The sequence below is a fragment of the Pelodiscus sinensis genome, chromosome 27 (assembly GCF_052426305.1).
Source record: "Pelodiscus sinensis isolate ZL-2025 chromosome 27, ASM5242630v1, whole genome shotgun sequence".
Taxonomy (NCBI): domain Eukaryota; kingdom Metazoa; phylum Chordata; order Testudines; family Trionychidae; genus Pelodiscus; species Pelodiscus sinensis.
The window spans coordinates 7,233,019-7,246,645 of NC_143078.1; the positions used below are offsets into that span (position 1 = coordinate 7,233,019).

The 13,627-nt window shown below is 45.8% G+C and overlaps 1 protein-coding gene across 1 annotated transcript in view; it reads left to right on the forward strand.

Moving 5' to 3' along the window:
- Positions 1–13,351, forward strand: part of SLC26A9 (solute carrier family 26 member 9) — a 56,882-nt gene extending 43,531 nt beyond the window's left edge. Inside the window, exons 14-21 of the mRNA XM_006137217.5 lie at positions 34–103; positions 992–1,084; positions 1,667–1,786; positions 3,109–3,426; positions 3,787–3,841; positions 5,168–5,313; positions 8,350–8,427; positions 9,971–13,351. Coding sequence (XP_006137279.3) covers positions 34–103; positions 992–1,084; positions 1,667–1,786; positions 3,109–3,426; positions 3,787–3,841; positions 5,168–5,313; positions 8,350–8,427; positions 9,971–10,018 — 928 coding nt within the window. The 3' untranslated portion in view covers positions 10,019–13,351. The remainder of the gene's footprint in view (positions 1–33; positions 104–991; positions 1,085–1,666; positions 1,787–3,108; positions 3,427–3,786; positions 3,842–5,167; positions 5,314–8,349; positions 8,428–9,970) is intronic.
- Positions 13,352–13,627: the final 276 nt, after the last annotated feature.

Genomic DNA, 13,627 nt, shown 5'->3' on the forward strand with positions numbered 1-13,627 from the left:
AAATATAATCTATCTGTCGTCTTTCCTCCCTAGTCGTAATGGCTCCGCTCTGGGTCAATTAACTTCCACCGACATTTACAAGAACCCCAAAGACTACAATAAGGTAAGAGTGGAAGCTAAAATCCCCTAAGCAAAAACGCAAGCCCCTCTGTTTCTCATTCCTGCATGACCAGGCCAATAAGTGATCCAAAGAGGCTGTATGTAAGCTGTGTTACTTTCTCTCCAGATTCAGCTCAGTCGGGTTGTTTTTTACTTTAAGAGCCACCACATTAGATCTGCTCTTTCTGGTGGAGGCTTTTGTGCTCATTTACTCCCTGTCTGTCTCATTTTAAGCAGAAGACCCCCAGGTTTTCCACCCATCTGTCTCACCTGAAGGGCTAGTTCACTGGTTACGTTATTATTCCATGGAAAAACAGAGGGAGCTGGTACTTGTGTCTAAAGCTGTGCAAATACCTGATTTTTCAGTTCATTGCCAATTCCCAGAAAAAATTGTTTGGGATAGAGCAAAACGTTTCCTTTTCCTTTTCTCTGTTCTTAAATGTTTTTGATTTTTAATAAAAACTAAAAGCAATTTTACAACAAAAATTAATTTGGAGTTTAAAAAAAATCCAAAAGTTTTTGTATAAAAAATGTCAACATGAAGTGGTTTAATGTTTTCCTGATTTTTTTGATTTAACGTTTTGTTGGTAGGTTTTTTTGTTTGTTTGTTTGTTTGTTTTTTCCGGCAAAAATAATTTGGTGAAACTGGCATGAATTTGCAAAACATTTCAATGTCGCCGCATCTGGATTTATCGCTCCAAAAAAGTTCTAGCCAAAATGTTTGGCCCCGCTCTAGTTCTGTTCCCTACAAATAAGCACACATTGAAGGTTACCTGAGATTTCTTTGTGAGATCCATTTATCCCACCCTACACTCTTGTTGCAAAAGCCCCAACCTAACAACCCTATGCCAAGGCTTGTCATGCATAGTCTGAACTCTGACGTCTGTTGCAGGTCTCTGAACTCGACGGAATTAAAATTGTGACCTATTGCTCCCCGCTGTACTTTGCCAACTCAGAGATATTCAGAGAGAAGGTTATAGCAAAGGTAAGAAATCCTAGCCAGACAGAGGTGCTGCAGTGGCCTCTAGCACTCCAGCCATTTGTACACCGACTGACTTCCCGGTGCCTGTTCCAAACTTGTCTCTCCTTTGGCAACCTGTGCTCCTGGGCAGGTTGCTCTGAGAGCTGGGGACTTTAGCCCCTCAGAGTGTGTCTGCACTGCAGCTGGCAGCAAGCCTTCCAGCCCAGGTGGACAGTCTCACATTAGTGGGATTTGAGCTGGCTCATGCTAGCAGTGTGAACACAGCGAGGCCGAGACTACCCCTGAAATGGGGTGTGCGCAAGCTGGGGGCACAATTGATTCCATTTTAGCCCCTCTAGTTTGGCTGCCTCCATATTCTGTGCTCTAGAGAAGGGAAGTCTCCATCCGTTGAGTTGTCAAAGTTTCCCATTTAAGGAAATGGGAATAAGTTCCCTACAGCAGGTGGGTGTTGGACCTTGTGCCAGCACAAGTCGTGGTCAGTTTCCCTTTCTGTTTTTCATATATGGGTACAAGGCTCTTGAGCTCAGGTCACTGAGAGATGCGCTACATCAACAAACCCAACTCACTGCCTCTCTTTCTCCCTAGACGGGGGTTGACCCCGGCAAAGTGTACTTAGCCAGGAAAAAATACGTGAAACACCAGGAGAAGGCGGCGGCATCACAAAAAACTCCGAAGCTGCAAAAAATGTTCTTCAGGAACAGCAAGGTGACTCACACTGGGTTCCTTTGATTGTGGTATAGCCCCGCGTACGTCCATGTTTCCAACCTCACCGGGACTCTTCCTCCTGCTCTGACCCATGACTCATGCTACAGTGATTTACACACCAAACTGGGTGTCAATGTCCCATTGGGTTGAGTAGGAGCAGGAGGCTGCTCAATTTGGCCAGAGAGTCTAGGGCAGAAAAGACCAGCCTCCGAGCCCATGGCCTGTGACAGCAGGGATAGATCTCACGTTAGTATTCTGGTCTCCTTTTCATGGCATGGCTTAGCGAATGCAAACTGACATCAGCAATGGAAAGGGGCAAATATGGCCACCATGGGTTCCATCTGGATTATTAAAATGTCTGTGAATAGATATGTGCAAATTTGGTGTAGCCTTAAGGAATTTTGGGGGGCAAGTTGTCAGAGTGGCCTCCCGTGTTTGAACTAGGGATGTTAAATATCGATTAATCAATTAGTCACATAACCTTATGAAAGCTTATCGGTTAGTGAACTATTCTATAGTCCCGGGGGCGGGGCTGACAGCCAGTGCACTCCGGCCCCGCTCCCAAGGACCCCTTGCCACTCCACGTGGGGTGCCAGGCAGGAGCTGGTCCATGAGGGGAGCCAGTTTAAAAACCAGCTCCCCTAATGGACCGACTGCCTGATGCCCTGTGTTGCTGCCTCTGATACAGAAGCAGCAGCACAGGGTAGCAGCAGCCCCTGTCCCAGAGAGGGGGGAAGGCAGTGCGTATAGTCTATAGCATTAACCTATAAGCTTTTGCTTATCGGATAATCAATTATCAACTACACTATTACATCCCTAGTTTGAACACAGTAAATAGTACCAGGGAAGACAACAGAGAGGATCCAGGAAGCAGAGGCGGCATCAGCTCTTGCTGTGCCTCCACACTGTTCTCCTACTGAGTGGATCCTAAGGGCTTCTCCATCCCTCCCCTTGGCTGCTCATTTCACGGTCCAGGAGGCTGTGGAATATCCTGTTGCCTGCTAGGGACCCCGAACGCCCAGCCAAGGGTAGTGAATGGGCCAGGTGGCCGTGGCTTGGTGGCCGGAGTGCTGCTTGTGGTTTGAGTCGCTGATGATGTTTGACAAACTGGCTGATCCCTTGGGCGCAGACAGAAGGAAGCTCCCCCCTCTTATAGAGACGTGGCAGGGATGACACTGGCCTGACAGAGGGAGGGATGCCTTTCTCCCATACAGGTGGTAGCTCAATCAGAAGATTTGGGGTGGACACAGGAATCACTAGGTGAGTTGTGAACGCTCATAACCACCCCACCCCCTCACCTTGTTGTCTTTGTTTGGCTGCAGACCTTGTCCGTGCAAGAGCTGCAGAAAGATTTTGAAATCACCTCTCCGACGGACACCAACAATAACCAAACCACCGCCAACGGCAACAGCATCTCCTACGTCACATTCCACCCACCTGCCAACAGCGCCGGGCAGGTCAATACCTCAAGTGAGCTGGGCAGCATCGCGAGCCACCGGGGCAGCAACGGCAGTGTCATCCCAGCGGCAAACGTCGACCCCATGACCACTGCACCCCCCTACGTCAGCTTCCACACCATTATCCTGGACATGAGCGGCGTGTGCTTTGTGGATCTGATGGGCACAAAAGCTTTGGGGAAGGTTAGTTCTCTTCCACACCCTGAATTCAGAGCGTGACTCCTTCGACAAGTCCCTTCTGTTTCCCTTCCGTGCAATGGGGAGAAGGATACTTCGTCCTCGAGTGATGGTCCCTATTGTATTCCGCTGAGGGTTTACACATGTGCATCAGTGAGATTGAATACAGTGGGATGCCGATCAGGACCACACATCCCGAAGGACATCCAGTTACCCCTCCGTCACTTCCCCTGTCTTCCTCACTTCCAGCTTGTGAGGAAAATTGGTGCAGATCCTTGGATGAAAAGCCTTTTATAAGCACAGGACATCACTAAATAGAATTATTTATTATTATTATTCTCTCTCTCCATTTCCTCCCCCATCCAGGTGTGTTCCAGCTATCAGAAGATTGGGATTAAAGTTTTCCTGGCCAACGTGCATGGTAAGCATCCAAGCATAGCACATTTCTTTGTGCTCGTTCCCTTATTTCTCGGATACGGGTGTGGTGGCGAGATATAGATGTAAATTCATAGATATATTTAATATTAAATCATTGGAAAGGAGAAGGAGGAAATCACAGATAATCAAAGAAAGACTTTTACAATGGGCTAGTGCTTTCCTATTACTAATTCAGGATTGTTCCTGGCAGTATATTCCCCAATGCTACCAGGAAATCTCCTATGCAGTAAGGTTTCTGTCACATGCCACTCAGTGCTGATTATTTTAGGAAGCGGGATTTAATAGCTCAGAGAATAAAGCAAGCCTGTAGCAAGAAGAAAAGATTTACTGAGCTAGTTCATTACACAAAGGCAAAATGTGGTAAACAGTGAGGTGGCAAAGTTTGCAGATGATACTAAACTGCTCAGGGTAGTTAAGACCAAAGCAGACTGTGAACAGCTTCAAAAAGATCTCACCAAACTAAGTGACTGGGCAACAAAATGGCAAATGAAATTTAATGCGGATAAATGTAAAGTAATGCACACTGGAAAAAAAACCAACTATACATATAATATGATGGGAGCAAACTTAGCTACAATGAGGAAAGAGATCTTGGAGTCATCGTGGATAGTTCTCTGAGGACGTCCATGCAGTGTGCAATAGCAGTCAAAAAAGCAAACAGAATGTTAGGAATCATTAAAAAAGGGGTAGAGAATAAGATGGAGAATATCTTATTGCCCTTATATCCATGGTATGCCCATATCTTGAATACTGCGTACAGATGTGGTTGCCTCATCTCAAAAAAGATATACTGGCATTAAAAAAGGTTAAAGAAGGGCAACCAAACTCCTAATAATTTTAGAACGGGTCCCATATGAGGAGAGATTAAAGAGACTAGGACTTTCAGCTTGGAAAAGAGGAGACTAAGGGCAGATATGATAAAGATCTATAAAATCATGAGTGGTGTGGAGAAAGTGAATAAGGAAAAGTTATTTACTTGTTCCCATAATATAAGAACTAGGGGACCACCAAATGAAATTAATGGGCAGCAGGAGTTCTTCTTTACACAGTGCATAGTCAATCTGTGGAACTCCTTGCCTGAGGAAGTTGTGAAGGCTAGGACTATAACAGGATTTAAAAGAGAACTAGATAAATGTATGGAGGTTAAGTCCATTAATGGCTATTAGCCAGAATGGGTAAGGAATGGTGTCCCTAGCCTCTGTTTGTCAGAGGGTGGAGATGGATGGCAGGAGAGAGATCTTTGGCTTCCCATCCACTCCTCCTCCAGAAGCTTTCTCTTCACTCACAGCATCGTTTTTCCCTTCTGCAGCCCAGGTGTACCACGACATTAGCACGGGCGGCGTCTTCGAAGAAGGGGGGCTGGACCAAAGTCACATCTTCTTGACCATCCATGATGCTGTTCTCTTTGCGCTGGCAAATGCCAGAGGAGACTTCCGCTCGCCTGGTTTAGAAAAGGTACAGCGTGGGCTTCCCGGCATGGTGCAGAACCGCGGGGCTGCATGCTGGCCCCTGCGACACACATGCACGGCCCGTGAGAGGATAAGAACCTACTTCAGTTATTTCATTAGAGACCCAAGATATACACCAGACTCCCAGGCAGGGAGCCACTGCCCAGCCCTGTTGAAGTCAAAAGCATTGCACAAGGCAACCAGGAGCAGGGTTTTGCTCATAACTGACTGTCAATGGGGATGCTTAAACAGGGCTGGCCTGAGGGAAAATGGCATCCTGGGCAAACCTGTGTTTTGGTGCCCTTGTCTCCTGAGGGCATAACACTCCCCGTTTCCCCTGGCACCCGTGGGCTCCCCTACCCTGTGCTCCCTTTGCCACTAACCCTGCATTGTTCCCCCTTTGCCTCAACCTCTGCACAGTGCCCCCTTCACCCCAACCCCTTCACTTTCCTCCCACCTCTGCCCCCAACGCCAGCCCCACGCTTCCAGCATGTCCTGCCCCCCTACTCAGTATCCTCCACATGCTTTACCCAGCCACACCCATGCCCAGTTGCCCCTCGCCCTCTACCTATGGTGCCCTAAGCATGGGCCTGGCTTGCCCAGCCCTAAGGCCGGCCCTGTGCTTAAACGCAAACAATAGCAAAGCTCAGCCCCTAGTAACTAGAGGCAGAACACATCCACCTCCCCAGGAATAGCTCCAGTCATTGCCAGCAGGAGGGGCAAGGAAAGTGACGTACAGCAATGTGGCACGAGCTGTAAATACAGGGGTGACCTAGGTTATTTAGCAAGATACCAGCCGGTTATTGCATAGTAACTCGAATGGAAACAGTGAAAACTCATGATAACATGTGAAAACATCCTGCCTTGCCACTGTGCGTGTGTGCCAACAGCAGCTCAGCCAGGGGAAATACGCTGCTGCGGGACGTTCCTCTTTAGAAACACGTCTGCCCTTTGGGCCCCTTCTCCCAGTATATTTCTAGTGCTACGGGCATGCTGGTGGGGGGGGGGGGGTGAGGCAGCATTTGTAAACGCAGCAGACGGACTGTAGGCTCAGTCAGTGTGAGCCTGGAAGAAGAATGATGATAATGATTACCCTGGGATGTCTTGTTCCCCTCCCTGCCCATCACCACACACTCCCTTTCTGATCATTCATTGACATTGTAGCAGTTAAAACCAATGTGGTACCTTAGAGACTCACAAAAATATATAAAGTATCATGAACTTTCGTGGGCACAACCCTCTTTTTCAGATGAGCTGGAGTGGAAATGACAGGAACCCAGAATTTGTAACAGAAAAAAAAGTGGGAGGAGGAAACAAGTAGCTGTCAATTGTAGTGCTGGTGCTAATGAGATTAACTGAGTGGGCTGAGAGGGTCCCATACTCAGGTTTTGATGTCAATGAGGTGTTAAATGCAGGGCAGGCTGGCTTTATAATGCGACATCCAGTGAATGTGTTTGTTCAAGACCAGGGAAACAGTGTCAGATTTGCATATGAAGATCAATTGTTTGCTGTTCCCCTTCCCAGGACTGCCAGGGAGCCAGAGGGAAGCACACAGCATGGGTCACTTATTCCTCTGCCCCCTGCCCTCACCAGCCAGGAAGGAAAGGAATGCAGGGAGACTGGGTGCTTTCCTCTCACTCCCAGATAGTGATGGAAGGAGAACAGCGAGCAACAACCAGCATTGATAGGAATCGGGGGGCATAACCCTCTTGCGCTCCCTAAAGATCACCCTGGGGAACTGGTGTGGGTCCATCTCCAGCCAGCCCCTTTCCACCTGCCTTCTGCTTAGTGCGGCAGCCTGCAGAAAAGACCCAGGAGCCCAGCGGGGAGCGTGGCCGCCCCTCTTGCAGCAGAGTGCCCCAGCCAGCTCTTACCGGAGCAGCACACCGTGCACAGTGCCTGACTTTCACCCCTGCGACCGTGATGAACCCTTGCATATGAACGCAGACTGACAGAGTGTCTTGGCCAGCTTTACGTGACCATTTCTGATCACCAGTCTGGCCGTTCACTCTTCCCTGAACTGTGGTCTGACCTCTCCCTTGCCTACACTGTATCTCGACGCTCACAGCCCGGTGCTGCTCCCAGCCAACTTATTTGCATTGCGACACTTGATAAAAAGTTCTGCAGTCCCAATCTTAGGCTGACACTGGAAAGACCTTATCACTGCCACACAGCAATTATTTGCTTTTTAAGAGATTTGCTGAAGGTGAAACCACCTGGCTACCACTGTGATGTAAGACACGGAAACAACTGACGCTTTCTGAGTTGGGTTTGTTGAATCTAAATGTTGGAGGAGTCTTGTAGGGTCATACAGTGCTATTAAACTGGTCCCCCTATATCCCTAACCCTATGTCCCATGGCAGCCAGGGGGATGGTGATTTTTAAAGACGTGATTTTATGATCTTCAGCAATGCACTAATTAAATATATTTAAATAAATTTTAAACTGAGGTCCTGTCCACTCACACAGTACATTGAAACTGATAGTATCTACCTGGGGTTGGCAAATGCCTGTTAAATGGCTTCACTGCCACTCGAATGGCTCTTTCACAGTTACGTTGTTCTGCTAATAGCTCTGGCAGGCTGTCACTTTTAAATCCACTTGATCCTCTCTGGAGGTAGCAAAACCGCAGAACAGGGATAGGAAGAGGAGGCAGGGTGGACATTAAGACCCAGCGGTGCCCCAAACTTTCAGGTGCCATATTATGTGTATGGGTAAGGATGGCCCTGGGCAATAGGTATGATTCTCATTTACATTAATGCCTTTTATACTGCTTTCACAGCCTCAAGGGCTCACAAAGTGGCTGTGAAAGTAAACAATGTGGTGTAGTAATGTAAATGCAAATCAGGACCAATGCACTTGCCCAAACATTCCCTGTATCTGTTTTCTTGGGTTTGAGTTTGAGTCCAGGACCAAGTCCAATAGTAATTTGTGTTTCCAAGCTATATAGGGCAACTTCATAGGCTGTTCTCGGGTTAGCTACATTTTTATCCCGTTCAGTCCTATGCCAGCTAATCATTGATTATGACTTCTTTCCATGCAGAAACCAAGTCAGACAGAGCTCTCCATGTACGATGAATCTGTAGACGAAAGCAGTACCGAATTCAAGAACCTAGAGGAGGTGGGTAGAACCAGGAATCCCTTTGTATTGTGGTAGCACCCAACTAAGACGGACGCCCCATTGTGCTGAGAACCGTACCTACGCATAAGTCGTCCCTGCCCCGGGAGCTTAGAACCACGATAGATGAGACAGACCAAAGGTGGGAGCCAGGGAGTGGCGTTCTGCAGTGTGCAGACAGGAGGCTAAGGCATAGAACGAGTGGCCTAAGGCCGCACAGGGAGGTCAGTCTGTGGCAGCAGCAGGAACTGAGCCTGTATCAACAGCTGCCCGCCTCATGCCTTAACTATAAGACTGGCCTTCCTCTGAAGAGAAACGCATTTATCTTTTGCTACTGTGTCTGCTGCATTTTATGTCTCCTAAGCATGGAGGCAGGTGGGCAATCAGTCCTCATGCTTCCACGAAGACATTTGGAGGAGTGGGGACAGAAAGAAAACCTCCCCCGGCATGGTGCAGTATGACACACTGTGGAGGTGGATGGTATTTGTCTTCATCTGAATCATCAGGCCCTGGCCATAAGATTGCCAGATGGTTTCTGAAAACATACCAGGGGGAAAAAAAAAAGGACCCCAAGAGTTAAGCAAAAAAATAAAAAAATAAATAAAAAACAGCATGGCCCCTTTAAGAAACGCTTTTGAGGCTTTTGGGTCCTACCAGGCTGCTGGCAGCCATCCGCCATCTTCTTGCCCTGTGTCAGGCCGGAAAACTGCCCTGCGGAACCCAGTAAGCACCTGGAATTTTCGCCTCCTGTCTGGGAAAAAAAATCAGAAAATGCCAAACATTTTAGGTGTCCGGTATTTTCTGAATTTTTTTACCAAGCAGGAGGGGAAAATACCAGACTGTCTGGTTCAATACCGGACACCTGGCAACCCTACCTGGCCAGTGTCACAGCATACCTAATGAAATGGGCTACTGGGCGATTCCAGTACAGAAACTCCTGGGTTTCTACTGGAGACGGGCCTGCAGTACAATGTTCAAATCCTGGCGGGCCCCAGAGTTTGGAGAGTCTGGAGCATGAGGCTTATCACTAGGTTTCAGTGCAAGTCTGCAGCTGGCATAGCTCAGAATACCTCCACTGACTTTGTTTTATGGGAATACCCTGTTTGCATGGGCGGCCCATCCATATAAGCGAACTAGGCAGTCGCCTAAGGCGCCAAGTTAAATGGGGCGCCAAATGGTGGCGCAATATCATTGAGGGGTTTGGAGGTGAGGACGCCGATTGCATGGTTCGCCTAGGGCGCCAGTTGCTGGCAGCTAGTCTAGACCCCTGCCTGCTTGCTGCTATTGTGGGTCTAGCCCGAGAAAGCCAGTCATTCGAAAAGGATTTCCAGCCCCCTTTCAGCCTATTAGTGAACAATGCAAAGGGAACCCTCTGAACCAAGCCACCCCAAAGCCAATAATCTTCCCTCTTGCAGTATAAAATTCAAGAGGAAATAAAGAAGGTGCAAAGAAGGGGCAGGGAGAACAAGTGCAGTGACCATATGGTTGGACACCAGCACATGTAAGTCACTAGTACCACCCTAATCAAACGCTCTTGTCCATTTAGGAGATGTTCGGAACCATGTTCCATTCGGAGGCCCAGACGGCTCTGTGAGCACACGGGGGAATGTCCAAGTGCCAGCACAGCCTCCGGAACAGACATATTCCTTTATGAAGAAGTGTCCCCCCTTTGGACTGTGCACAATACAGCCTTTCCGTGCTTCCAGCCCGGTGTAGCAATGAGTTTGCGAGGCAACGGGCCACTTTTCTTCCCGACAGCCTCTCTCCTCCTCCCGTGTGTGTGCAATTCAGAGCAATGGACTCTTGGAGCAGGTCGCATAACACAACAGGAACCAGGACCTCAGGAAATACTGTTCAACTAGCTGCAGAAGAGCAGCAACTTTAATGGCAAGTGCCTCACAGCAGAAAGATTATTCATATTAGTCATCACTGTCAACCCTATCTCCATCTCTCCTCCTCCAGAAGCTACTCGCATACCCACCCGTATGGACTGCATAACACAGACACCGCCTTTATTTTGCTTTCTTTTTACAATGAGGTGAAATATATGGAAATGTGACGAGCGTTTCCTGGCTTTGATTCACAACCAGAAATAATCCTTTCAAGATGAAGTGACACACATTTGCATGGTGATAATATTTTAAAATGTGCACTGACTTTTTAGGAATCCCACACACTGAAGATAAGCCTCTGAATTGCTTGGGGTTGCCACCCAGAACCACCTCTGTAGTCTCTATCACCCTACAGGCCCTCCTGTGCTGTCTTCTCTACTATCAGGTACCATTAACTGATTGGTGCTGCATTTTCTGTGAGCCTAACATCCTTGATCCCACTGCATGGGAGTAATGCTGCATTCTGTATTACATGCACAGATTATTTTGGGAAGTTAGGCTCCGTTAGTTAACAGGACCAACGGCTCCTACTTGCTCTAACAGGAGTTATATGCACACACTGGCCTTCCGAATAGTTTGGGTACTTAAATTGTATTCAAAGCACTGACAGAATTAGGGTCTGATTCAAGGCCATTGAAATAAAGGAGAATCTTGCCTTGTACTTTATGTAGGCCTTCATCGCTAGGCCTTTAGTTAAGAGATATCATGAGAGTAGCTATTCCTGTGGTATTTTTGATGTTTCCTCTTCCTATTCTCAGGACCTGGACATCACTAAAAAGTTTGGTTTAGACTCAGCTATAGTTTTTCCTAGCTGGTTTGCCCACCCCTCACAAATTCAGAGACAGGCAGAGAGAGATCCATCAGATAAGTGCAGTGGCTTTTGATGATGCTGTAATTCAGGAGCAGTGTAATTAAAATCTGAGCACATTTTGTATGCTCTTGTGATACAATAAGCTCTTGTGATACCCAGCACTAAATTCTCCAAGCTTGGAGCTTCAAACTGAAGAGATTTTAGGAAATCACCTAAAAGAGAAGAGAAACTTCCTCTGCTGTGTTTGCTATGGTGTCTGGTCCCTCATGCACTAGATGAATTTGAATAAAAATCACCACAAACTGATGCTATCAAGACAACCTACCTCTTGGGCAAAAAAGCCTTACTCGATAACCCATAGACAGACAGATGATATCTTTAAAAAAAATACAAAACATAATACTTTTATATATAAAAGTGTGAGTGATGCTAATAACTTGCTATTTTAGTTTTCTATTATAGTTCTGCCTTTTCAGCCCCATATTGATTCTCTGAAGCCTATGATTACAGGAAATGCATTAAAAGTATATGTAAATGCTGAAAAAATATATAGCATGTTGAGGATTAAATGGACACTTATTAGGTTTTGTAAAAAACAATTTTACAAAAATTAAAATTAGCAGAATTCATTGCATGATCTTTTTAAAGTTCTGATGAAAACAGTTGTTTGTCTGGAGTTTAAATTTTCCCCTGCCGTGTTTCCAGCAGTGGGATAAAACATAAAGGCCAACAAACAAATCTGAGTAGAAACAAATATGAAACTGACCAGTCTGTTTTTCCAGAATGAAAAAATAAATAATGGTCTTAATAATGGAAAGGAACTTGATTTTAAAAAGTTATTTCTGATCTAATCACTTAACATGTTAATAACACTTGTGTTTTAATACATGGTTTTGAATCTGTTTAATTTATAAAACACTCTTAAGCCACCCTGATAAAAGGGTCTTTGAGATAACATTATCGGGGAAAGAAAATAGAGTTGTACGGTGGCTCCGAGATAAATGATGCCCCAATTGCAATGAAAATAGAGCTGCATGACTCATCAAGACTAGGCAAACATTCCATTCCATCAGAACTGCCCGAGTTTTGTGTGACACCTCATTAATTAAGTCACTGCTGCTCTGCCTCAGTCTCTGATTACATGGCCCAGGAGAAAGTTATTAAATAAATAGAAGAACGTTTTCTTGAGCTGGGAGAAGAACACACTAAAATCACACTTCTCCTTTTGAGCTTAGTGAGACACATAATTTTGGTGGAACAGTCATGTCCTACAAGCTAAGATCAGGACATTAATTCTTTCAAATTATCCTTGAAACTAATGCACTGTAATTAATTCCTCTCCATCTACTTCTCTGCTGCCTGAACATTCCTCCTTCTTGCTGTTTTGAATAAACAAACAGCTTGGTGCAATGGAACAAGGGTCTTTGTCATTCTAATGAATGAATATATCTAGCTCTGCCGTAACCTCACTCTGAATTGGTGATATCCCTAGCAGCAATTCAGGAATCAGAGTGAATCTGTTACAGATTCAGCTCACAGTCCTATAGGCCTGATAGCCAAAATGTATCAGTTCAAGCAGAAGGAACCTCCGAGTGGCAAATCCCTGTGCAAAAGATGTATTGTTACCTTTGCAGTTCCTAGCAGCAAGACTGATGGGATGTCAAGAATGGTGCCATGAAAGTAGTGGCAACCATTACATACCATGCCACCTTGAAGACTCAGAGGGATACTTGGCTTCTTTTGTGCCAATTCTGGTGACAAATGATTCCCTCAGCAGTTGACAGATGGTATTTTTTAAGGCAAAACTCCTGTCACCATTTTGCTACTGAGTAGCACTCATGTTTTAGATGCAGAGCCTTGACAAGCCTATGGCTTCTAGAATGTTAGTTTGGAAGGCAACATTCACCGATCTGAGCAAAACAGAATGATAAGTTGGCATGACTTGCATTTCTCTTCCAATGGTTCTATGTGGCCAGCTCAGAAAGCTTCATTTCCAGGGTGTCTTACAAGGGAACTAAAGAAACTCAGAGTCCATTGGGGGTGGAAAATTCTAAACTTCCAATGACCTGTTATGTCTCTGAAAGTCTAGTGATATTAATATGTAATGACTTTGAAGCCTTATTTGATACCTGCATGATGCATAACCAGCTCAAAATGTTTGTGTAATTTATTTAATTTAATATTGGTTTGGTTCTTTTTTTTATAATAAACAATATATGACTGATTATATGCTTTATCTACTAATTTGGGAGTACACTTTCCAAGAACTCTTGTGCCAATTCTACTTGCTACTTTGGGGATAAAAGCTTTAGGCATGCCTCCAGTGCTATCCTAGAGTCTCAGTATACTTCTATACCTTTGCAGAATTTGTTGCTATTATGGAATCCATGCTGCACCACTGTCCTGTATAAATCACAGGGTTAGTTATCAGCAAAGGGTGTCTCTTTTTCTCAAGCTTTGTCTCATTTTAGAAGTAGTGCTAATGCCATAGCTGGATTTT